The 27095-nt window shown below is 47.3% G+C and overlaps 1 protein-coding gene across 5 annotated transcripts in view; it reads left to right on the top strand.

Moving 5' to 3' along the window:
• Positions 1-27095, top strand: part of Epb41l4b (erythrocyte membrane protein band 4.1 like 4B) — a 149035-nt gene that overhangs the window by 93384 nt on the left and 28556 nt on the right. For all 5 annotated transcript variants that reach the window (XM_041656991.1, XM_041656992.1, XM_041656994.1 and 2 more), the window contains exons 16-19: positions 12831-13033; positions 15308-15426; positions 21526-21651; positions 26212-26279. In XM_041656991.1, coding sequence (XP_041512925.1) covers positions 12831-13033; positions 15308-15426; positions 21526-21651; positions 26212-26279 — 516 coding nt within the window. The remainder of the gene's footprint in view (positions 1-12830; positions 13034-15307; positions 15427-21525; positions 21652-26211; positions 26280-27095) is intronic.

The raw sequence follows: 27095 nt of genomic DNA, 5'->3' as shown, positions 1-27095 counted from the left end.
TTTAGTCAGAGTCAGTTGGTGAGGTGATTGCTCGGCAAGCATGAGGACCTACCCGGGTTTGGCTCCCCAGAATTCATAGAGAAGAACCGAGCGTGGCAGCACACCCTTGTAAGCCCAGGAGTGGGGAGGTGAAAAGCAGAGCCCTGAGGCTTGCTGGCCAGCTAGCATTTGCACACACGTGCATCTGCAGGTGTGCACACAGAATTGTGCACGCGTGCACAAGTTCAGGCTGCTGAAGCAACATGAAGCGTGCCCTCTTAGCATTTAGGAGCATGAGAACGAGAAAGCTGGGGGTCGTTGCTCATTGCTAGACCTCTCTTGAAATGGATTTCCAGACGTTCAGGTGACCATCAGCATGCTACCACCCTGGAGAACTGAGTGGGGACACAGACAACATGAAAATAGAGAGCCGAGATGAGGAGATTGATTTCAAGTGTTTGCTTCCTTTCCTGCTGGGGGTTCTGTTGAGAGCATTCCACTCGCTCGGACCACTCACCAACTGTGATGACCTAACTGTGCATTTGACTGAGGAAGGACCTGCCTATGGTTATGATTCCATTTCTGATAGATCACATCCAAATTGCAGCTGCATCGCCAAGCCGCGAGTGGTTTTAATGGAGGGATGACTGCAGCTCTTAAAAAACACCACAATGGTCGTCTAGGCAACCCACTAAAAGGGGTTAGAATAATTAGAAGGACCACCCCCACAGAAACCCACCTAATCACTCCCTGCCTGAAGGGATGGCTCAGGCATCCTTTTTGGTGGCTAAGACCTCATCAGCAAGAGTTGAGTTGCTGTGCTAATGACCGAGCCAGCTTCCTTCCCTGGCTGCATGATGAGCATTGTGCCTGTAATAAAGGCAATTAAGCCCCAAGCTCTGAAACCCAGCCAGTGTCTGGTCTCAGAGGCGAAGGATGCTGAAGATAGACACCTCTAAAGAGCCTCAGAGAACTGGAAAAGGGACAGACTCGTTTGAGAGTTTTGTGCACTAATGAATACCAAAACAGACTCTTCCTCCTTTCTGTCATCTCAGAAACACATGCCCTCAGGTTCCAGCTCACAGTGGCACATCTGATAACTACAGTCTCCAAACCCTGCCCTTCACCCGTTAGATATTTTATTCATCTAACCTGAAAGTTAATTCAGAAAGAATGGTGTTTTAATTGCATTCATCTGGTGAACTGAATGATGCCCGAGGTTTGGTAAAATATCACTCCCATCTCGTGGCCCCGTCTCCCATGGCTCAGGTAGCAAGGATGGTGATGAACGGGCTCCTTAGAGGGTTTTTTTACACTTTAGTGACCTAGACAGTGATTAGTTGTCTTGGGCCCCTTGAGAGTTGCTGTGTAATGGGGGCTTTGAAAGCAGCCCCTGGGGACAAGTGTGTTCCTGCTGCTGCCCTCCAAAAGGAAGATTTCACTCAAAGCAAAGCGCAGAGGAATTGAAAGAGGGGGAAAGACTAAAGAAACCAAGAAGGAAAAGCACTATTCGGTACATTAGCAATGATGCAACTCCACTGTAGCCTTTGTTTTAAGGACAAAAAAGATTGAATTAACTCTCAGTTATGGGCCCCTGAGCAAAAATGAACTCATGAAATGATCATTCTCTGGGTAAGACTCCAGAAGGGATCTGAAATTGCTGCTACCTCGAGATCTCCCCGCAGAATCATCTGCCGCCCTTCCTGGAAGCTTTGTGCCACCTTACTGGTTCGTGTGTATGTGCACAGATGTGCACACACATGCAGACACACACACATACATCTGTGCACTCATGAAGACACACAGACGATAAAAAAGATATTAGGAAGGATAAAACCAGGGCGAAATGCATTCTTTGAGAGGAAAATGTCGAGGACCAAGTGCTTACACTATTTGTTGAAATCAGCTGAAATAATTGACTCTATTAATTGAAAGATGAATGTTCCTATCCTATGCCACCTCCTATAGGTCCATGGAATCTTGTAGGCTGTCCCTAAGAAAAGCAGTATTTTACTCTACAATTTGCAGAGGTAAATTAATGTAGTTCCAAGCACCTAGGGAACTCATAAGCAAAGAGAGATTTCTGTGAATAGGTACTTGAAAATGGCCTAAAGAAAATTAAAATCTAATGCATTGGAACAAGTTCATTGAGCAAGCTTTTACTAGACATCCATACCCTTCCCACATGCTGCTGTGTTGGAAAAGACCCTATCTTTAACTCCAGATTGCTAAGATACTAATTGAATTAAGAGTCGCCCCCCCGCCCCAGTTTGGAGTCACACATCACCCATGCTAATAGAATTAATTTGTAAAGTTGATTATTTGGAAATTTTCTTGAAGGAATTACAATTTTGAGAAATTCCCCTCTACCAGTTAGGGGTCTACATAAAGGATTTTAAGCCATATTTTAAAATGTAATGGGGAACCAGGTGTGATGGCTCACTCTTTTGATCCCAGAACTTGGAAGGCAGAAGCAATTGGATCTCTGAGATCTATATCAACCTGATCTATATAGAAAGTTCCATGTAGCGTGGTCTACATAATGACACTCTTATCTAAAATAATAATAATAGTAATAAGAAGAAGAAGAACAGAGAGATCCTCAGTTGTTAAGAGCATTGGTTGCTCTTGCAGAGTCCTGAGTTCAGTTCCCAACATCCACATCATTACCCACTGTAACCCCAGTTCCAAGGAGATCCAGCCCTCTTCTAGACTCAGTAGACATTTGCACACACACATAAGATGAACATACAGACAGTCACACACACACGTATATAAATACAAATAAAAATGTTTAAATGTAATGCCGAACAGAGGTGTTAGGAATAGAACCCAGACTTTTGTGAACAGTAAGCACACACACATACGGGGGGGAAGGGGAGTGTGACCTTTATCTCTAGTATTTTTCTTCCTTTAACAAATGAAAGTAAGTTTCTGTAAGAAACATTTGTAATGTGTCTCTCTAAGACAAGGAAGTGTCTGAGACCCCATGAATGACATGAGTTCCCCATGGTGAGATGCCAGACCACTTTCCTTTGTTACTCTCAGGTGTCTCCTGTCACCCACAGGGCCAGGCAGTGCCACTTACCCCTAAAGAGAGTACAGCACTCAAGGGTCAAATCCCAGCTCTGATATTCTGTAGCTGTGTTACCATGGCAAAGTTACATAGTCTTTCTATTCCTGCTTCTGTATAGAAAATAAGGATTAACAGTCTTTTTTTTTAAATTTATTTATTTATTAAGGATTTCTGCTTTTTTTAAAAAAAGGTTTATTTATTATGTATACAGTGTTCTGCCTGCAAGTATGCTTGCATGCCAGAAGAGGGCACCAGATCTCATTACAGATGGTTGTGAGCTACCATGTGATTGCTGGGAATCGAACTCAGGATCTCTGGAAGAGCAGCCAGTGCTCTTAACCTCTGAGCCATCTCTCCAGGCTAGATTAAGTGATTGTTGAAGATTGTTGACAAGTGGTACAGTATTTGGCATTCAAAAACAATTAATTTGGAGAAATCCCTTCATTTTTAAAGACCAATACCCTAGCTTTTGCGAGATGTGCTTCTGGCTGACATCTGACCCCATACAACTCCATTCTCAAGTGAGACACAGTTCTGGGTGAGGGAACTGAACATGGGGTAGGAATGGCACTTTCCAGCATCTGTTTCACAGCACATACAGAAAGTGACATATTTATAGTACACATGGGGCATGGTAGATAAGGCTGCTGGAGGCTTGAGACCCCTGGGGTCCTATCCACTTAGCCCAGGGATTAGGAAGAGAAATGATTCCGCTGGCTCGCAGCCCTCTGAGAGCCATCCATCGACAGCTCCCCTGAGATTTCTATCTGGTCCCCTGCTGTGCCGCTCGGTCTAGCATGGCATTTGCAGTTGTGCCCACATCAGTTCCGAACTAAAACAGGAGCCAGTTTGTCCCCCGCCAGGCTTTTGCAGAAAGGGGATAGAGAACTTCTTGCGGTGTAGGTGCTGCCGTGAGTACTGTGTAGACGCTGCCTCTGCGTGCTGCGCCGTTGCCGATGGAGGCATGGCTGCGAATCGGTGATTTGTGGTACGTGGTGAGCAGTGCAGCCCAGATCAGATGCAGTGTGGGGACAAGGCGTGACAGGAGCATGCTCTTTGCGTTTGTCTGAGAGAGATGTCAGGCAGGCAGAGCGCTTCTGTGGGGAGACTTCCTAGCCAGCCAGACCCTGGCATCTATTAAAAGTTGAGCAGCTGGTGACTTCCTGGCCTGCCTGCCTCATGGCTGCACGTCTGGAAGGTGGAAGAAATGCCACAGGGATTGCTGCTAATTCTGTCAGTGGGGGGGGGGGGGGCACAGGTTAGAATGTAGGACAAGGTCCTTGGAAGAAGACAATCCTAAAGTCTTGGTTTGATTTGCATAGGGGAGTGGGGGAGTCCTCTGTGTAGTCTATGCTTTCCCAGAGAAATGTCAAAGAATAATCTTAGAAGGAATACTGTTCCCACAGAGAACCTGAAAATGGATGTCAGTGGCTTCTCAGGTAAACTCACGATTAAGACAGAATTTAAAAGAGGAAGAAAGTGGGGATGGCTTCAAACAAAAGAGCAAAAGAGCACAGGTTTTGGGTTTTTTGTTTTGTTTTGGGTTTTTCTTTGGGTGTTTTGTTTTGATGGTTGTCATTTTATTTGTTTTGTTTTAAAACTGGATCTTGCTAGATAGCCCAGGTTAGCCTTGAGTTTCACTGCATGCCTCTGACCAGCCTGGAGATTGCTAGATAGACCAGGCTAGCCTTGGATTTCACTGCATACCTCTCACCAGCCTGGAGATTGCTAGATAGACCAGGCTAGCCTTAGACATCCTGCCTCTGTCTCTCTAGAGCATGCCCCACCGTCATAGGACTGTTAAGGAACTCCATGGTTTCATAGATTATTCCTTTGGAGAAAAGAGATAAAGGTTTTCACAGCTGTTCCTGAGGGTGGCCTGCCAGATGACAAGGACAGAGCTACCCGATGTCCGTTGTTCCTATTTTTTTCAGTCAGAATGTACTAACTGCAGAAGGTAGGAGAACAAAGAGAAGGAAATGGAAAGGCAAGCTAAAGAAAGAACAGTCAGGAAATAGTTGACTGCTTCGTGATTAGTTTGAATCTTCAAGCTAAAAATAAAAGATGCCCCCCAGAACCCTGGGGAAATCTGCCTTTGCTATTGCTAAGTCAGCGTCCAGCACCCTCCGAGAAGGCATGGAGCCGTGGAGAGATGCCAGAAGAGGAAAAGGGCACTGTAGCGTGGCTGTTTGGAAAAATAAATTCCCAAGTGATAGCCTGGATGGTGATGCAGTCTTTTAAAAGCGCCTGGCAGAGGGAACAGTGCCTACCGTGGAATGGTGCAGATCTCCTCCGGGCAGGTAGCAATCGTTGCTCGAGGATCTTAGCAACCTGAAGTGGAAGGGCTCAGTCTAACCTGATGAGTGAGGTTGGGCAGGGGCTGCACTTCCTGTTGAAACATTAGCCTGTGAACCCCAGAGCAGAAACAGGGTGACAGATGGCCTTCAGTACCCTCATGTTACATACTATTGGCCAATGCGATAAGTCAAGAAAACAAAATAAGGAATACTGCTAGGCAGGATAAACACAGTTCACCTTTCTTAAACTCTAAGAGAAAAGAAAGCCAGGCAGAAAGGCCAGAAGCAGAAATCGTCTGAACTTAGTAGCTGTGTGTGTGTGTGTGTGTGTGTGTGTGTGTGTGTGTGTATGTATGTATGTATGTGGAGAGAGAGAGATGGGGAGATGATTCAGTGGGTGAGGGCATTTGCTCTGCTAGCATGAGAACTTGAATTCAGATACCCAGAGCCAATGTAAAAAAAAAAAAAACATGGCTGCATGGGCCTGTAACCCCAGCATTTGAAATGCCAGAGACTGGAGGGTCCTAGACCTTGCTGGCCAGGCAGCCTCGCTGAGACAGCAATCAGAATTCCAGCTCAGTTCATACCTCAAGGGAGTAAGGTAGAAGAGCGATGGAGGGCACTCAGTGTCCAGGCCTGAGCTCCACAAGGGTGTGCATGGGTGCATGGGCGTGCACTCTCATGTCATGTGCAAATGTCACACACAATTTTAAATTGTGGTGAAACTGAGAAATACCTGGGATTGTTTGCTCTATACCATTAATGAAAAGAAAAACAAAACTCTAACCAAAGACCATTTTGAACCATCTTAATAAGTGGAGAGAAGTGTGCACTGTATGTATACGCTCTTCCAAACTGCAGTACTTAATGCTCCAAACGGGAAGGCCAGTGGAACTTTTGGGTAGTCAACTTGAACTCTGAAGCAATACACGGATGCAAAGGACAGAAGCTATCCAACTTCTGCTTTGTTTTTCTTTCGTTTTCAACCGGGATAGACTGACTGAAAACAGTACAGAGAACAAAGAGAAAAACACTAAAATCCAGGCTAAAGAAAGGGAGCACTCGGGACATATTTGACTGCTAAGAGAAAGAACGATGTGAGTAAGGAAATCAGATGTGGGCTATCATGCATAATGACATTAAAATATAAGTCACCGTCCAACTCTGCTAGCTCAGGTAAGCTTGAGTGATGCGAAGCAGGCAGGTTAACGCTGTGCATCTCACATGAGCCATCAGGAAAGCGGATGCTAATCTAGGTATTTCCTACAGAGGGAATTTAACACATGGACTTGATTATACAAAGTTTGGAGGAACTAAGGGCCCGAGTTATCACTAAAGCAACCCCAAATAAGAATAATCGGAAGGTACTTTACCACCCCAGAACAGAGGGATAAAGGACAAAGGGAGGTGGCACCATAGGAATCCAGCATGGGGGGGGGGGGGGGCACAACAAGGCAAGCCTGGGTGCGGAGCCCTGAAGTGCACTGAACTTCTTGTAGTGTGTGCAGAGTGGGCAGCGAGCCTACAGTCTTTCAGCTCAGTGGCCAGTGGAACCCAGAGGGTGCCTAAGATGCGGAATTGACAATGGATTGACCCTTTCGAAAGGTTGAAGCAGTTCTTCATTTCAGAAATGTATGGTAATTTCCCATTAACCACCATGAGTGTGTAATCCAAGAGAAACACCAAGGTGCTCACTCTTACGTACAGATCCCTGCCCCAACACCTTAGTACACCCTGTCCTGTCATCTTAGAAGCTGGAAAACCCTTCACCTGGACTGTCTGGCGTCACCCTCTCCCAGTTCACTCTTTCATAACCTTCAAAACTCCCTTGCTTCAAGCATCCCTAACCCCAGGAAGTCTCCTCTAACAATACCCAGATTGGACTGAGGCCCCTTCCCCGTCAACCGCCATGCCCGGCACAGTGCCAAACACAGGAGCTGGCCCTGGGTTACTTACTGAGTCTGCTGAGGCCTCTCTGGCCTCCTGAGCACTCCCTGTTTCCAGCACAGCAGGGACACAAATACATACGGTGGTTGCTGTTCCTGTGGAATTTTCTGGAAGGCGGAGACCATGAGGGGTTTCAGCCAGCAACTTCTGAGGGGACTTGGGTTTCCCTGGTAAGTACACATGCAGCCTTAAGTAGAGGCCAAGCAGATGGCTGGTACAGCAGATGGGCTGCCCTTTGGGCTCCGAGGCAAAAAGTGGGAGGCTGGCTTTTGTCCCGGACTCAGCTGCTGGTCTCTGGCTGTGTGACCTGCTCACCCCTCTTCCCATGGTGAGCCCATATGCGAAATAAGCTGGCTGCAGGATGGAGAAAGGTTGCGGTTCCTGGGCCGGCTGCAGGGCTTAGAGATAGGGCCTATGTCTAGAGGAGGGCTATCATCGACATTTCTCAAGGTCTCCAGCTTTGCTGGGTTCTGTCTCATATAGTGTATGGTTCAACGAAGTGTACAGTTGGTTATTTTCATAAAATTGTACGGCCGTGGACTTTACTGCTCTAGGAATATTTCATTCCTCTCCAAGAATCTCAGTAACAATAGTCTTTCACTCCTGATCTCTCCCGCCCTTCCTGCTCCTAAACAATCTCTGAACTCCTCCCCGTTTGTTTGCTCCGAGCATGGAATCACATGTGTGACTTTTGGTGTCTCTTTCAAACAGCCTAGTGTTTCCAAGGTTTGTTTATACTGTAACACAGGTTTGTAGTTCACTTCCTTTTCGTGGCTTAGGCATTTTCCATTGTATCAGTATACCACATTTTGACTATTTGTTAATCCATCGATGAACTTGGCTGTTTCTACCTTTGAGTGATTATGAATAATGCTGTTTATGAGCATCCAGGTGAGGTTTTTCACAGCCCTTTCCTTTTCTTCGATTCTTACCTTGCTTTAAATTTCTGGATCATATAAAAACTGTGTCTTTAACTCTGAGAATCCACCATGCTGTTTTTTCAAACGGAATGAATCATCTTGTGTTCCCTCCAGTAAGGTATAAGGGTTTTCCTAATGATCTTAACATTCAGCCACAGTTTAAACCACAGAACCAGAGGATATCTGAGGGGCACCTTTATAAAATCTGTGATTTCTTTTCTCAGCTTAGATTCCCCACGACCTGTGTCACCCAGAACTTGCCTACACTGCTAAGGTTATGATTGACTTCTCAAGAGCACCCTCATTTCCCTGTTTTTAAAAGAAAACCCTGAATTCAGCTTCCCCCTTTCCTTTCCTGTCCTGGTATCAATTCTGGTAGTAGATTCTAGAAGTACTCATGACCCCCTTTCCAGAATCCTAAATACCCCATGAGCGTCAATCTATAATGGCAGTGAGCATGGAGCTGGCCTGGTATCCTAAGTCATGACCAGCATCCCTGAGGCTGGTGTGTTGCTGCATGTACTTGGTCCCTATACTGTGAGTCTGACTTACTGAAGTCACAAGGCAGATACACGTCCTTGTGGATACCATTGACCTCACAGTCTGCATTAATGTTGCCTACAGAAATCCTACCAGAATAATCCATGAGCATAGGACCCTGAGAGATCTCTTTAACAGACTAATCCAATAAAACCCTTGTTTGAATCTTCAAAATGGTCCCTGTGTGTGAGCAGAGAATGTTCATTCCAATTCATTCGCCTGTGGCAATGCCCTGGAGAGGTGTGAACAATGTCCACTCACCCAATAGAGCCCCAACAACAGACCAAAGCGACAATACCACTAAACTCCAACTTGGCGAAGCAACGAATACATTGGTGTTACTTATAGGAACATGGATGACTCAGAGGCAGCCACATCACCAAAAACTCACTCCAGCAGGGATGGCAGCTCACAAAAGCTGGAACGCTGTGGCTCTCTGCATGGCTTCTAGGAAGCTCAGCACGTTGGAGTGTCTTCTCTCCTCAGCAGCCCTAAATGCTTATATAATCTCAGGGAGGAACTTGTGAAACAATTATGTTTCAGGAACTTCCTGAGACTTGTGTGTTCTTGTTTTTTTTTTTTTCCTGAGTCTTAATATCAGAGGGAATTGTCTCACGCTAAGAACAGTTGTTCTTCCTGGGACCCTCAGCTGTACGAGATTTCTTGCTCTAGCCCAGGCATTTTCTCCCACCCTTGTTCCCTCTCTCCCCAATTGTCTTCTTCTTACTCCAACTCCATAAATAGCTTTAAGAGGAAAATCAGAAATGCATATTTTACTTGACATGTTTTTATGTGATTTTATTCTCACTCTTGGCATATAGATGAGGTGTTTTTTTTTATTGAGAAAAGGAGAAAAAAAAAACAAGTTTCCACCTCCTCCCAGCCTCCCATTTCCCTCCCACTCCTCCCACCCTACGCCCCCTCCTCCCACCCTTCTCCCCCTCCCCCCACTCCTTTCCCCTCCCTCTCCAGTCCAAAGAGCAGTCAGGGTTTTCTGCCCTGTGGTAAGACCTAGGACCTCCCCCCTCCGTCCATATCTAGGAAGGTGAACATCCAAACTGGCTAGGCTCCCACAAAGCCATCACATTACGTAGGATCAAACCCCCGTGCCATTGTCCTTTGCATCTCATCAGCCCTCATTGTTCGCCATGTTCAGAGAGTCCAGTTTTATCCCATGCTTTTTCAGTCACAGTCCAGCTGGTCTTGGTGAGCTCCCAATAGATCAGCTCCACTGTCTCAGTGGGTGGGTGCACCCCTCGTGGTCCCGACTTCTTTGCTCATGTTCTCCCTCCTTCTGCTCCTCATTGGGACCTGCTTTGTTTCTTTGTTGTTAGATTTTCACTCTTCATTCTGGGTTTCCTTGAAATAAAAAAAAAATAGTGCACCCTTTGCACATATAGAGACAAGTTCATGATAGCACGGTGGCCTTCCAAGCCTGTGACAAGCATCACTCACCAATCCCAGCATGCTGTCCCTGAGCTGAGCTGGACCTCAGAATCCTTCTCACATTCTGGGCAGAGGTGAAGATGGAGCTGGCACCTGAGGCGGTATCTATTTGCCATCTTTCAGGAACTCTTCCTCAAAGCTCTCCAACTCTTCCAGGCCTGGTTGCATGCCAGCTCTCTGCTCTTGGCCATGTTTCCCTGCGGGTGCTCATTCCCACACTCACTGTGAGCATTTGAAGCTCATCAGAGCATCCCTCACTCCCCACCCCCCTCTTTTCCTGATGTTGTGCCGTTTGCCTGCCATTTCCTCACCCCTCCCTGTCTCCATGGTCTCTTCTTGCGTCCAGCCAATGGCCCTCTCTTGTGTTTCTGTCCTTCATGACTGGACAATCCTAATGCCTCTCTGACTCTGAACAGGGCAGAAGAAGGCCAGCTTTCGACTGGGAAGCCTTCTCCAGCCCCCAGAAGGGACATCTGCTCTTCTGAGAGCCCCACTGCACCTCCAGAAAGCCAATATCTTCAATACATTTGAGGGATGGGAAAATAATGTCCATGGGCTTTGTAGTCCACAGCTTTGTTACCAAATCCGAGCTGTATAGCTTTTTAGCTGAATCCCAGCGACTGCTACCCAGGGTCCCTTGCAGGGCTTCGGCAGAGTGGAAGAGAGGACTTTCGGCTCCTACTTGGTGTGCTTGTTTACTGTCCCCCATAGGAAGGTGGGTACCCAGAACTGTTTCTAAGAGGACGAGGTGAGGGTGGAGCTCTCAGAGCTCAAAACCATGCCGCCTTCCACTTCCTCCAGGTGCATGCCCTGCAGAGTGCCCTTGAGTGAATCTCCACAGGGCAGCCGGGGTGGCTGAAGAATCCGGTGGCTGCACCAGTGGTAACAAGCACAGCTGTTCTGGCCTCTGCCCTACCTCTGCTAATGAGCCCATTCCCACCGCCTTCCTCAGTGTCCCCAAACCCTTCTCACACTATCAAGAACTTCCCAGGGGGCAGCTCATATCCTTCCCAGGGTCCCTTGCTGCTCGAATGTTAACTCTGTACACATCACTCTTAGAATGAGCTCAGCTTGTCATTTGAACAGCGCCTCCTACTGGCTTCCTCCTTATGCCCTTCCCTCCATATACTCTTCCTGCTCATATGACCTTCCCCTATACTGTTTCTTAGGCCTGTATTGACCCCTTCATGGCCTTTGCCCACACTGTTTCTTAGGCCTGTATTAACCCCTTCATGACCTTTGCCCATACTGTTCCTTAGGCTTGTATTGGCCCCTTCTACCCTTTAATTCCACAGTGGTCTACTTTCTCCCACAAAAACAATAAATGAGTCCTGGTTTAGATCATGTGGCTTAGGTGAGAGAAACCCAATTACCTCAATCAGTCAACCAGTTGGTGCATTCGTGAACCTTATGGAAAGAGTTAGCAGTAGCATCAGCTTCACGGATAGCTGGATCTAGGTGACCAAGTTATGCCATTAGCGTTTTTTTCTCACTCCACCTACATTTAACTTCTGCTCAACTTCTCTCCCTTCACGTTTTAGCCTCTTTTCAGGGATATAACTACTTTATGTCTGGGAAAGATAGCCACAAGAAACTTCAGTTTGCATTCTGATGGCCAAAACTGACTTACTCTTTGGACAATTTGAACACGGTACCCTGGCATGACAGTACTTTATGAATCCGTGAAAATATGCTTGAATTTCTATTACAGTCAGAAAAAAAATAAACATTTAGTTGAAGAAAGTATGTTAAGGTGTTATATTAATAGATTTGCTTTAATATCAGAACTACCAAGAGTTATATTTTTTAAAAATGCTTCATTTTTAATTATGGGGCTATGTGTGTGGGTTTGTGCCCACGAAGGCAGTGCCCCGAGGAGCCCAGAAGGCGGCAATGGGTCCTCTGAGCTGGAGTTAGAGGCAGTTGTGAGCATCCAGAGAGTGCTCCTATCTTAGCTTCTGGCTGTTAATAGTTAGGAACAAGTAAGTGTACCTGGGTCAGACCCCTCTAAACAGAACTGTGGGAGGTTCTGGCTAAGCCATGCTTGAGTTACAGGCCACCCCGAGAAGAAATGTAAGGGCAGGGACGTAAGGGGGACTTTCTGAATGTGGCATGAAGAGAGAAGAGACTCTGGTTTATAACATAGGATCATTTAAGCATTGTTTATTGTTTTTTGTCCGTTTCATCATGCATTTAGAAGACGCCTTTTTCAAAAACCGTTTATGGGTATGAGCATTTTTTGCATGTGTGTCTGTCATGTGCACACATTGCCTGTAGAGGGCGTCTGATCCCCTTGAGCGGGAGTTATAGATGCTTGTGAGCTGCTGTGTAGGTGCTAGGAATGGAAACCAGGTCCTCTGCAAGACTAGCCAGTGTTCTTACCACGGAACCATCTCTCCAGCCCTGAAAATGGCTTTTTAAAAATGCAAGCTATTTTTTTTCCATTTTTAAGGTTGAAGATGTGAGATTTCTTAATGTATACAAATTCCCGCTTTGTTCATCTTCTTTGCACTCGGTTTGGCCCGATGCCCTAACTAAGTAGGGGTCTGTTTATTGAGCCTCAGGGTTTAAGGTGTTAGCAAAATCCTGTGTTGTTCTAAATCCTGACTTTGTTGCCTGTCCCAGCTACCCGCTCTCCTCCCCAGCACTCAGCCCCACAGAAAGGCTGCCTTTCGGCCTCGAGGAGAATGGGGGCACACCGTTCGCCCCCAAAGCTTCGGGGAGGCACCACCATCAGCACCAGCACCACTCCAACTATGGCCTTTCGCTGACCCTGGAGAATAAGGAGGGGCCGCTGAGGTCCCCAAACTCCAGCAAGGCCCTCACCAGTGAGTGTGTGGAGGGAGCAGGGTGAAGGGGGGAGGGCCAATGGGGGCAGGAGTGGGTGGTGTTGCCATGGCTACCGGGTTGGGGCACCTTGTACAGAGGACCATTCCTTCCTGCTTCCTAGTTTAGACCTGGGCTGTGCTCTGCACTGGCTTACTGGCACCAGCAGTGGAGAAAAGAGGCGAGTCAGACGGCGGCTGGGGTTCCTAGTGCCCTGATGACAGTAAAATCTCCTCTGCCCTTTTGTGACACCTGCTTCCACCAGCAAAGTGGTGTCAGGGGTCCCGCGGGCCTGTGGTGTAAGCAATCCTGTAGATGCTAATAATGAAGGAAGCAGTTAGGTATGTGGTTGGCAGCGTGACTCATCTGGCCTCTGCTAACTTTAATAAGAATGGGCTTGCATTTTGTACATTGTTTTCTAAAAGCTCATTTTACTCGCCTTTAGGAATTGGTCTCTGACGGACCGAGACAAAGTAATAGCTCTTTTCCTTTCCTTCCTTTTCTTTTTCTTACTCTATGGACCAGGCTAGCCTTAAACTCACAGAGATCCACCTGCCTCTGCCTCCCAAGTGCTATGGTTAAAGGTGTATGCCACCACTATACACGGCCCTTACCTTTAATTTTTATTATTATTTTATTGTTTGTCTAAATCTGCTTTTTAAAAAACTAACATTCAGTATTCATTGTGACTTTTTCAAATATAATTTCTATTTGTTGATCTTTCCCTCCCCCGCCCCCTCCTGCTCCCAGGAGCCCCTTAGCCTCTTTCCCACTCTCATGCATCACAGTTCTCTTACCCACCCCCTTCAGGAGTGCTGAGGCAAGACCTGTAAGGGGGCGGGATGCTGGCTCTTGTTGCCCAGCCCAGGATGCTCTCTGGTTCCTCTGTGAGCAGGAGGGAATGTGTGCAGTTGAGTGCCAAGGAATTTTCTAGCCTGGCATGGCATGCAGCCATGAGGTGCTGAGACAGGTTGAGCTCCTCAGCCCTCATCTTCAGACCACAAGAATCGTTTTACTTTAGCTGAATGGAAGATGGGAAGTCCCAGCCCACTTGGGGTGTAGAATTCAAACACTGCCCACGCTGTGCTTGCCCACGTTCACCATATATATATTTTGCATGGAGGTGACCGTCATGGCCTCCTAACAGGATCCCTCCTCCAAAGTAGCCACCATCTAGAAGCTGCCAATGTCAGCATTAAGACCTTCTGTGCCTGGGGCTGGAGAGATGGCTCAGAGGTTAAGAGCACTGGCTGCTCTCCAAAGGTCCTGAGTTCAATTCCCAGCAACCACATGGTGGCTCACAACCATCCAAAATGAGATCTGGTGCCCTCTTCCAGCTTGCAGGCATACAGAACACTTATTACAGAATAAATAAATTAAAAAAAAAAAGACCAGTGCCTCGCTGCCCCAGGATAAGTCCACACTTTGAGCATGCTCACATATAGACCTCCAAAGCTTCACCCTGTGGTCCCGGCCTCCCACACTCCAGCTGCACGGAACCTCTGCCCTTTAACCACGCCCTGTCCTTTGTGCCGGCTCTTCCCTCTGCCCACAATGCTTTTCTCTCTGCCCTAGTAAGCCTCTACGTCCCTCAGGAGCCGGCTCACATGTTGTGAGCGGCGATGAGCGTGCTGGTGGTAGGTATCTACTCTCTCGTGCCCTGTAGCAATGATGAAAGCTCTTAGGGCTTTTATGTGGAGCACCCCCCCACACTTACACTAGAATCATTGTTGTATTTGTTTATTTCCACTCCCCAGATGCCAGTTGCTAACAAGCAATAAAGCACAAGCTTTATTGTGTAATGAATATTTAATATTTAGCGAATGTTTAATGCATTAATGAATAAATCCAAGCTAGAGGGATGCGTGGTGGCAAACAAAGGCAACGCAATACAAAGAGCCAATGGCTCTGATTTTAGAAACATACCTTGATTCTCCAAGGTAGCTTGCTCTGCCTATCAGCCTGGACATCCATCTTTTCAGCGTGTTTAAAGGCCTTTCCACGTTTAAGGCTTTTTATGAAAATAATCGCACTTAAGAAATACTACGGCAACCCTGCAAGATAAGAACTTCCTATTTTCATTTGTAAATGGCTCAGAGGCTCAGAGAGGTCAAGCGCCATGCCCAGGGCCACCCAGCTCCTGTCGAGGGAGGAAGGCTGTGAACCCCTGATGTCAGATGTTCTTGCGTGGCATCAAGCAGGAGGAGCAGGAAAGGAAACGAGTATCTAGCTGCCATTTCAACTCCCCTGTTGCCTCTCCCATGGCTGTGTTGCAGAGCTGAGTCCAGGAGCACCTTCCCTGTACAGCGAGGCAGCCGCCCATCTGAAGAAGCTGGAGCTGGAGACGGTGAAGACAGCGGGACCCTGGCCTGCCCTGCACATCAACCTCAACAAGGTGCGGGCCAACTCTGCTTGGAGGGCACTGCCCTGTAGCAGGGGCCTGCTCCTCAGGTGCTTCCGTTCCGTCTTCTAGTGTGTGTGCGCTTACATGCATGCTCCTGTGTGTGTGAGTACGTATGTGTGTGTGCATGCTCATGCTTATAGGTGTCCGTGTGTGTGTACATACACATACTCGTGTGTGCATACACGCATGTGTTCAGGTGCATGTGTGTGTGTGTGCACACCCGTGTAGAGGTCAGAGAACAATCTCAGGTTTTGCTCCTCAGGTGCCGGCCACCTCCATTTTGCAGACAAGGCCTCTTTCTGGCCTCAGACTCACCAAGTAGGCGAAGCTGGACTCAGAAACTCTGACCCTGGGGCACCGACTTGTCTCTGATGCCCTCCAGCACTGCCATTTCCAGCGTTTCTTTTTTGAGGATTTTTAATTTATGGACACGTGTGTACCTATGTTGGTAGGCACACGTGTGCACCTGTGGGGGCTGGAAGAAGGTGTTGGGTCCCCTAGAGCTCGCGTTCCGTGCCTAATGCAGGAACCAAATTTTGGTTCTCCACAAGAGCATCACGCTGTCTTAACTGGTGAGCCATCCCTCCAGGTCTAGGCCTGGCCTTTCCCATGCATTCTGGGCCTCGAACTCAGTTCCTCAGGTGCATGCAAGTGCTTTACTGACTGCGCCAGCTTCCCAGCTTCTCCCTCGCAGCCTTCTTGCCCTTTCTGATTAGAGTGTTTGAGGATCCAAGCCTCACTTGCCTTCTTGTCAGGTGAGCTGCAGGCGGCAGCAGGTGGCACCCAGCAGCCCCTATACCCCTTGGGCAACTCTGCTTTTCCTTGTGTTTTAACTCTTATTCCACAGCGCACATGGCTGCTGGCTTTATTAGGGGCTTACCCAGAATTCCACGGCATCTAAGCTCTTTTGCAAAGTATGTCGCCTGGCAGAGAACTCACAAGCATTGAGTCGCCAGGACCCCAAGGAGACTGGCATGCTCTGCTGTGGGCATGTGCCTAGCTTTTCCCCGGTGCTCAAGCTATCCCTGCCAACCTTTCTGTCCCTTTCAGAGAAGTTCATGTGTGTGTGTGTGTGTGGTGTGTAGGCTAGAGACCAACCTTGGGTGGTGGCAATCAGGACCTATCAGCTCATTTTGAGGTGGGGTGTCTCACTGGCCTGATGCTTGCTTATTAGACTGGACAGGCAAACCCCAGGGATCCTCTTGACTCTTCCCCTCCAGTGGGTAACAACCCACCACAACTGGCATTCTTGAGACAGTGTGTCATGTTACCAGGGCATTGGCCTTGAACTTGCTATGTACTCTAGGATGGTCTTGAACTCTGATCCTCCTACCTATCCCTCCCCATTGCTGGATTTGCAGGCATGCATCACCATGTCCAATTTATATGGTGTTGGGAATAGAACCCAAGGGTTTGTGCACATTGGAGAAATATCTACCAAGTGAGCCCCAGCTCCAACCCCCTACATGATACTTTATCTTTAAGGAAGCATTTTGTGGGCCAGTGATCTGTCTTAGTGGGTAAAAGCCCTTGCACCCAGGCCTGTGACTTGGGTTCTAGCCCTGTACATAGTGAAAGGAGAGAACTGACCCCCACAAGTTGTCCTCTGACCTCTCTACACACACAGCTGCTCACACACACGTATAAATAAATAAATGCAGTAAAATATTGTATGTAAGGAGAAAGCTATTTCTTGCAATAGACCTATCTGGTAAGCAGGACACTTCAAATGGGATCCACTGGCTTGAATGATTTTTTTTTCCCACCTTAAGGATGGAATCACCTCTGATTCTTCTATGGTTTTTATAACTTCCTATTCTTTGTTTTTTTTTAACAATTTAAAAAATTATTTTCTTTATTTTTATGGAATTGGTGTTTTACCTATGTGTATGCCTGTGTAAGGCTGTTGGGTCTCTTGGAACTGGAGTTACAGACAGTTGTGAGCCACCATGTGGGTGTAGGGAATTGAACCCAGGTCCTCTGGAAGAACAGTCAGTGCTCTTAATGGCTGAGCCCTCTCTCCAGTACCTAATAACTTCCTATTCTTAATTTAAGGATTTTCCCTACCCATTTCCAAGTGCTACCCCAAATAACAGCAGGAATTTCAATCTCGTCAGATTTCCCATGTGTTAATTATCTGTATCAACAATTTAAATACACATTTAGTTGTTTCCTCATCCCCAGTGACACCCCTGAACAGATGGCCTGTTCCCAGCTATGACACCAATACCCTGTTGTCATTTATTTGTATGTTTTGAAATCTTTAATGCCATCTTGGACCATATAGTCTTTTTCTACAGTTCAAAACTGAACATAAGATATGGTGACACAAAAAACAAAAAACAAAAGCCAGACAACACAGAAGTGCTGGGGCCATGCTCTGAGCTGGAACTGTGGTCTTGTAATCTCCTGTGGAACCACTTTGTGTGTGTAGGCATGTTCATGCATTCATGAAAGTGTGGGCTGTTGACCGAGGTTTTCTATCCCACCCGGTCCTTGTCCTGCCTGGTTTCCGCAGTCGTTAAGTCCCAAAGAAATCACACAGAGGTCTACATTAGTTATAAACTGATAGGCCTAGTAGCTCAGACTTCTTATTAACTCTTATAACTTATATTAGCCCATTATTTTTGTCTCTGTTAGCCACATGGCTCTGTACCTTATTTGGCGAGGCAGTCACATCTTGCTTCTTCTGTGGCTGGGTCACAATTGCGGAAATGAGCTTTCCTCTTCCCAGAATTCTCCTGTTCTCGTCACCCCACCTCTACTTCCTGCATGGTTGTCCCGCCTATACTTCCTGCTTGACTACTGGCCAATCAGCATTTATTAAAATACAATTGACAGGGTATAGACCATTGTCCCACAGCAGTGGGGTGCATGGGTGAGCATGGAGGAGTCAGAGAATAGCCTGCATGTTGGTCCTCAGGCAGCTCCACCTTTACTGGAGACAGGATCTCTCAGTGGCCTGAAACTTCACTACACAGGCCAGCCTAGCTGGTCCTGTGGGCTCCCAGGGAATCTGCTGGTCTCAACCTCTTGTCTTATCATCAGAGAGATAACAGCATGTCCCACCCTGCCCAGCTTTCTATGTGACTCTTGCCCTTGGGGATTCAAATTCAGGTGTGAGGCCAGCACTTTACAGGTGAGCAATCCCACCCTTCTAAGCAAAATGGGTCACACAAAGATGCACAAAGTTTGCAGTTTCTTGTTGGCCTTCAACAGAGGTGATCAACATGACTGGGCAGTCATGCTTTCAGCTTTGCGGGACAGAAGTGAGCTGCCTTGACTTGTGTGTCCCAAACAGCAGTCTAGGTTGGCTGAATTTAAGGGGAAAAAAATCAATGCTGAATCCTTTCTTATTTTAGCAGCATTCCATTATTTGAAGCAGGTCTTCATAACTGTCAGAATAACCACTTCCCTGTAAGTCATTGTCACAACCCTCCAATGGGCTTCTAACTAATTAAATTCCTGTTTGCCAACATGCCACCCCCAAATTAAAATCAACTACAAATATGTTTATGAAAAAATCCATTCAAGTATGAAATAAAAATCTTAATGCAACTGGATTTACAAACACAAAATAAATTACCCTAAACCCTCACTGTAAACCTTCAAGATATTAAGTTACATGTAAATTACTTATTTCCCTAAAGGAGGATGCTCCATCCCTTGGGATAATGAATCCCATGTCATGTGACATTTCCCCAAGCCTAGCATGACAGTTTAATGTCATTACTGTCCTCGATTCTCAGGCATACCTGGCTGTATTTTCTTTTCTAACTATAGTCTAGCATAAGAATGCCATTCTTACCTTTTTCTCATTTGAGCATCTTAAAGTTCTTACGAAGGGGGAGATAGCAGCAGAGAGGTTAGGGGAGCTCATGTGGCTGAGTGGCTGAGAGTTCTGGCTTTGGACTTCATCAGAATCTTCATTCCTGGCCCTTGGCCCTTCTGCTTCCCCCTATATGATTCTGAGCAAGTGGCTTCCCATGACCCTGCTTTGTTTTTTCTCATGTACGAACTGGGGAAATGATGTTCTGCTTTCTCTTCTGACCATGTAAATCTTTCCCTTTGATGGAGGAGAGCTTGGAATTGAACACTGGTACCCTACCAAACTGTATAACCAGCCCAAAGTCATCTGCTTTCTGCTAGAGTGAAGGTACCAGCAACAGAAGCCAGCAAAAGTGGCTTAGCACGTTGGTTGAGCAGGGAAGACATTGCCGCCAAGCCTACAGTCAGTATCTGGGTCCCACATGGTGGAAGGAGAGACCTGACTCTCCAGAGTTGTCTCTGACTCCCCCTCACCCCCACACACTAAATGAACAAATGCTTTACGAAAAAGACTTAAAAGATACCTACCTCCAAATAGGATGGACAGTGAGACTCCAGTGAGTCATACCCATGAAATACGTGGCCGATGGCTGGCTCATGATACATCTTAGTACGCATTAGCTTCTGACATCTTCCTTTGTCATCACCATTGCTATCATCACCATCAACATCATTGTAGTCATCGTGATCATCACTGTCACGTCATTGTCTTCATCATCATCATCATTGTGGTTGTCACCATCATCATCCTGGTCATTACCATCATGGCCATCGTCATCTATTTTTGATGGTACCCTCCAGACACACCCCTGAGATTTTATTTCAGAATGCCTGCCTCTGTCTGTTTGGTGCTAAATGACATTGCTGATGTCTCATCTCTCCCAAGTGCTCCTCTTGTTTATTGGGAGGTTCTTTTTGTTCCTTCCTGCATTCCATGCCCTGTTTCTTTATTAAACACATTAGCTAGCCACTTGCCCCGAGCTTCCTCTGTGGCTTTCATTATATTCCTACAATGGATACCAAGATGATCAATGGAACTTTTTTTTTTCTGAAGCGGGGTCTCAGTGTATGGCCCAAGGTGACCTTGAACTCATCATCTTCCTGTGTCCACCCCCTGAGTGCTGGGGTTGTAGACAAGTACCACCATGCTCAACTGCAGTGGGGCTTTTGATTTGGAGAATAGCAATTTCAGGACTTGAGGAAGTAGAGGATTTTATGACATTCCCTTCTTGCCTTGGTGCGTGGTGACTGACCTCCACAGTACCTCTTGAGACAACCGAGTCGGTGTGAGGAATCATTTCTTATTAAGCACATATCTCTTTTGATAATAGGTGGGTGCCCCCATAATTGTCTATAGAAGGTGTTTATTGGACACGGAGTCTGGGTCAAGCACCATATTGTGCTGAGACATGTAATGACCGTGAGCTACAGTGTGGTGAGCAATCAGATATTATTTTCCAAAGTGTCACGTATACCATCCAAGATATTTCAGGGCTACCTGCAGGGATGAATACATTTTAGTTTAAGCACTGTGTAAATTGCATGTCTACTACAACAATAGTCATAAAGCCTTGATTTCCAAGGTGTTATTCTTTGAACATGATTCAAGCATAAATGTGTAGTCCCAGGAAATCTTCCCTAAGTGAGTCAGATGAACTTTAGGGACATATTCACTTAACACTTGGGAGATGGCAGAAACTGTGAAATTACTGGCAAATTCCTGAAGTCCAAAAGTGTGATGCAGGGCCTAGGGGTGTGGCTTCATGATGGAGCATGAAGCCTGGGTCATACCTGCTGCATATAAATTAAGATAATTAAGAGAGGCAAATTCCTTATTGAGAGTCATGGTGTCCAGCAAGATTTACCGAACAAAGACCAGCAAGTATTTTGTGTTCTTTTCCTTGATCCTGCAAATGACTGACTTGTGTCTTGCTATCTCAGAGGTAGCAGTTTAAGGGGAAATGGCTCTAGGCTGGGCTGGGCTGGGGAGGAGATGCTGTGGCCTTGGCCTGTCACTGGTTCTTGCTGCCTGATCTTGAACCTTCATGTGATACCTGATATGTCCAGTCCATCCCTCACTAGAGTGGGGTGACATGCAGAAAGTCTGCGTTGGAAAGCAACAGCATAAAAGGAAGCTTATCAGGACACATGCATCCACGCGTTATTTGCCTGTGTATATTCATCCCTGTGTTATTTGCCATTGTGGCTGTGCATGTGTTTTCCTTTCCGTTCATTCACAATCGGTCCCCTGCTTTGTCTCAGGCTGAGGAAAAGAAAGTTTCTGAGAAGACCCTTCAGACCCCGCTGCTGCCGTCCCCTGTGGCGGATCACGTGAAGTGTAACATCCTGAAGGCCCAACTGGAGAATGCCTCTCGTGTGAGTGCCCAGGTACGTGGGGCGAATGCTCCTTCAATATCGCGTTTCAGGATTTCCTCAGTGTCGCCCTGAAGGACAATGACCCAGCGCCTGTTAGGGGCCAGTATGGAGACAAGAACCACCTCTTGGGATGGGAGCCTGGATTTTATTTATTTTTTTTCTAAAATTACATTTTATATTTTTGTGAGGAGGGATGCAGGGGCCCGTGCCATGAAGTTCTGGTGGAAGTCAGAGGCTCACTTTGCGGGAGTCGGCTCTCACCTTCCACCACGTGGGCTCCAAGGATTGAACTCCGGTTGTCCGACTTGGCAACAGGCGCTTTTTCCTGCTCAGTTGTCTCCCTGGTTCTAGGAAGCCTGGGTTTTCATGCAAAGAATTCCTAACCGGTGTGGTTATTATTTGTACAAGCAAATGGAAGACGGAGAAATGGGAGGCGGCAGCTCTCACATGCTAGTTGTGTGAGGGCCCTCGGCAGAGCTGCATTCCACCCCCACCCCCGGGGGTTCAGTTGGTTAGTGTGGGAGCTGGTGATCTGCATGTCTAACCAGCTTCCTGAACTGAGCTTTGAGTCACGCTACTCCAAGGGCCTGGAGGTGGCGTCTCCAGGAAGCACTTTCCATCCCAACAGCTTGGGGAACCAATAGTCTACAAATGAGGACAGGAAGCGTTCCACACAGGTGAAACCTAGACTCCTGAGGGCAGCTCCCTGTGGCCTGCTCTGGTATCTGACTTTATGAGGCACATGTGGCTTGGTGGCACACTCTGAGGCGGCGGGGGCTGGGGTGGGGTGGTATTCTGCCGATTCTGTGTCTGCGGTGGACAGGATGACACTAGATCTCCCTGTGCTACAATACTGTAACCTGACTTAGATGTTCCTGTGGAGGAGTGGGCCCCAGAGTTGAAGAAGCCAGGTTGGAGTAATTCAGAACTGGGGAGCCGGGAATTCCTCTTCTCTGGCGCCCCCTGTTGGCAAAGGAAAATCTATTTGCTGGTTCTCAGCCCAGGTTCAAGATGGAGGGGTGAACTTGGAGATGAGAGAGGATAGCATGATAACTATCATAAACCCATGGCACAGATCACTGGCCCCACAGTGACCACTAATAACACTCCTTCTGCCCTAAATGAGGGGTCCAAGGCAGTGGCACCAGTCACAGCCGATGTTCAAGGAGAAACTATTGGCTCTCCCTGCCCTGAAAACAGAATATAAGAAGCTATGATTGGGCTGAGAGGATGGCTCAGTGGCTAAAGGTGCTTGTCACCACCCCTGAAGGTCTGAGTTCAATCCCCAGGACCCATATGGTTGCATAAGAGAGCCAAGTCTTTAAACTTGTGCTCTGACTTCTCCATGTGCACCATGACAAGCGTGTTCCTGTGTATGCACACACACACACACACACACACACACACACACACGCTCACAGACAAAAAGTTGTTCAAGAGAACAATATGTAAGAACAGACAGGTCATATGAACCTACTATCTCTACTTGCATTGTCAAAAGTACTCAGCAATGTCTTCATTCTCTTTTCACATAGTAACAGTCTATAAGATTTAAATCTTCCCCGAAGATGTCATGAGAAAGAAGAGCAAGCCTACAAGGTTTCTTTCATGTGGAGGCTGTGATATAAACGGGACAGGATGGCAGAGACTATGTGTTGGAAAGCCGGTTGGCTGATTCAGTGGTTCTCAACTTTCCTGATGCTGGGACCCTTCAATACAGTTCCTCGGGCTGTGCTGACCCCCAATCATAAAATTATTTCATTGCTACTTCATAACTGTAATTTTGCTACTCTTATGACTCATAAGAAAATCTGTGTTTTCTGATGGTCTTGGGTGACCCCTTCGAACGGGTCCTTCGACTTCTAACAAGTCACAACTCACAGGTTGAGAACCGCTGGCTCTGGTTTGAGTCCTGATCTATTTCTTAGTGATGTTACCTTAAACTTGTTTCCTGCCTTCTTTGAGCCTCATTTGTTTGGTACCGAGACTGGGGACTAACTGGGTCTGGTGATGTACACCTGCAGTCTGTAGTCCCAGGCACTTGGGAGTCGGAGACAGGGAGGTCTCAAAAAGACCAGGAGCTAGAGACCAGCTTGGGACAACGTAGTATGATTTCTTCTCCTGGGGCTGAAGAGACAGCTCAGAGGTTAATTAAAAGTATTTTTCTTTGCAAGCTTTAGGACTGGGTTTTGGATCCCAGCATGCATATACATGCCGATGTCATCCCATCCACGCCTGTAACCCCAGCACTTATTGGGGTGGAGACAGAAGGATTGCTGGGGCTTGCTTGCTGCCAGCCTGGCTGTAAGGCTACTAGCTCCAGGTTCAGCAAGAGACCCTCAGAGGTGGACAGTGATTAAGGAGGACACAACTCCCTTTTCTAGCCTCTGTGCCCTTGTCAACACTCATGCACATAGACCACGCACGGATACCCCTTCATACACTCACAAGTTAACAAAACAAAACAAACAAAAACAAGGTCAAAAGCCACCACCCTAGGCAACTGTGAAGATTAAAGGACACCATGTAGCTCAGGTGCAGTGCCTGACGTCATCTCATAGAGGTACAGATAAGAACAATTACAGACTAAGGTTAGGGAGTGAATTGCTGGGGACACTGAAGATGATGGCGGTGACACTTTTTCCACGATAGCCAGGTTGACTCCTCACCTCCAACTGGGCAGTTTCAGGGCTGGCGGGGTGACTCAGGTGATAAAGCCACATGGTGCCAACCCCGGACGACGCTAGTATCTACATGGTAGAAGAAGGGCATTAGCTCCGCCAGGTTGTCCTTCGGCTTCCATGTGCGTACTGAGCAAGTGCGCACATGAGCACACACACACATATATAAGTGTAATAAAAAACTTTTTTTAAAACTCAGCTATTTCAAGTTCCAGTCACAACTGGTGGCCTTAATTGTACCCCCATTGCTTTTTCCACGTATGCCGTTTTGTACTAACTCTAAGCAAATGAAACTGGTACGTGTTCCATAGCTTACGGAGTTGGCGCTATGCATATTAGGAAGCTCTGCCATGCTCCCAGGCCTCTCATGCTGCAGGAATCCTCTGCGGGGGATCCAGGTTTCTGCACTCGTGAAGACATACTTTGTGTCAAAAATACTTCACTTTGGAAAGTGTGGGGAAGGAGCGGGGAAAGACTCAAAGAAAAGAATAGAGAGATAGTGGAAGGGCCTTAAAGCAGCAGAGGAGAGAGGCAGGTGTGAGATCAGTAATTCCCGGAGTGCTGGCCCTGGCGGATGCTTGGAGTGCTAGAATGACGTACAGCCACCCCACCGCTTCCTTCAAAGCAGCATATGAGCCTCTTAGAGATTCCAAAAAGCCCTGCAGGGAAGAAACCTGCCTTATTTTCTGTCACCCTCATGCCATGGACCACTTTGTAAATGGCTCCCACTGACCTCCACAGAAGCAGTGTTCTCAGGAACACCAGACCCTACCATAGGAATCCCTGGGTTGCTGTGGTTTGAGAGTTTGGGGCATAAGGTGTTGGTATGCAGCCCAGCATCCTGCCAGGGGCTGAGCACCAGTTCCCTGTGGGGTCAGTGCAGAGCTCAGGTATATGGAAAGGAAGCCAGTCGTGCTGACGGATGCTGCCTCTGGAAAAGACTGACAGGAGGTGGGGCTGCATCCATCTGTGGACAACTGCAGCAGGCTAAGAAGGCAGTCCCCTCCATGTCAGTCTCCTTGGCACCTTTGGTCAACACCTAGTCAGAGCATGTGGGCCGTGGGCTGGTCATCTCCCCATGGACTGCTGGTGTACAGAGACCAAGCACGAGGACCGTGGGCTGGGCATTTCCACCATGGACTGCCGCTGTACAGAGGGCGAGCATGTGGGCCGTGGGCTGGGCATCTCCCCCACAGACTGCCGATGTACAGAGGGCGAGCATGTGGGCCGGGGCTGGGCATCTCCCCACGGACTGCCAATGTACAGAGGGTGAGCATGTGGGCCATGGGCTGGGCATCTCCCCACGGACTGCCGATGTACAGAGGGCGAGCATGTGGGCCGTGGGCTGGGCATCTCCCCCACGGACTGCCGATGTACATACTATTCAGCTGGCTGTGTGGGTGTCCCTTCCTCCCTTGTCATTCTCAGGGACTCACCAGAGAGAGGAAAATAAAACTTGCATCAAAATCAAATGACATCATCCCTTCCGGGTTTGTTCCTTGAATGTACAGGATTCCAAGATCCTTTTTAAATCTGTACCTGTAAATGTAGCCCAGTCTTGTTCTTGATACACAGAGTGGCATTAGGGATTGAACTGCGGGGTTGCTTTTCCTACACCGCCCCCTTCTCATTCAGGAAGGAGCTGACACATAGGAAGTGCTCAGTGAAAGTGTGACTGCCAGGACTGACTGCATTGAATGACCACTTCTCAGTCCGCAGCGCGAATGACCCGAGAAATTGTCTTTGTTGTTGTTTATTATGTAACGAGAGTAAGTTTGAATTACTTCTGTGGGTCTTCCCAGCTCTCCAACCCTTCGGATGCAGAGGACCCGAAAGCATTTTTAAATACGCCGAGCTACGTTACATATGACTGATTTGTTTTCTTCCACAGATTGGAAAAGAGGAGCCCACCTTTGTAAATATCAATAAGAAATCAAGTCTTCAGGACGTAAACGTAAGGTCTGTGGCTTCTTGTTTGAATGGGGGAATGCTGCTGTGTCCTCCCATTATGCTGGAAGTATGGCTCCTGGGGAAACTGGGTGACGAGAACAGAGAGGGAAGCAAAGCAGAGAGAATAGGGGCCCGAAGAAACCAGTTTAAAGACTTCCTTTAAGCCTGGGAAATGTGACGTAGTCCCAGATGAACACTATGGCCTGCTGTGCTAGCAAACAGCTCAGCCTCCTTGAGTGGTTTCTGGAGCTTGCTTGCAGAGCTCATCTTCCAGCAAAGGTGCTGAAAAGCTCTGGCTTAGAGGGGAGTCATCCTCAGAAACACGGGAAAGAGGACCCTTCCCAGTGGCTTCTGCTCACTGTCTCTTACTGTAGATCATTAATATCTTGGCTCTCCCCCCAGTACGTTCTTGGCTCTGAGGACATTTTTATAATGCTAACTTGATAACGCCACTCCTCAGACTAAAACCTTTAGTTACTGCCATTGCCTTTGGAGTAAACTCAGCCTGAATTTCCTCCTGACAGGTTCCTCCCTGCTTTCCTTCTGGTCCCTACCCCTTGGCCTGCTGCTGGGACCTCTTCTATGTCAGGTGGTGGGGATGGTACCCTGCATTCAGCCAGACTTCCCCTCTGTCTCTTACATCAATGATCTTCCCTGCATCAGGCTGAGAACCCTAGGAGATATGGTCGTTTTAGGGACCGTGTATGGCTACCCTGCAGTTCTGGTCTAGGGAACCATGAATTCAGCACATGGACTCAAATTCCTTATTCATTCTTGCCTATGTTTACTCAACAAGCATTTGCTAGTCGCTGACTACAAACATAC

Source organism: Microtus oregoni, unplaced genomic scaffold (genome assembly GCF_018167655.1).
Source record: "Microtus oregoni isolate MIOR12 unplaced genomic scaffold, Mior012 000008F_ref0000371, whole genome shotgun sequence".
Lineage (NCBI taxonomy): Eukaryota > Metazoa > Chordata > Mammalia > Rodentia > Cricetidae > Microtus > Microtus oregoni.
The sequence above is the reverse complement of the archived record's forward strand: the minus strand, read 5'-3'. Positions and strand labels throughout refer to the sequence as shown.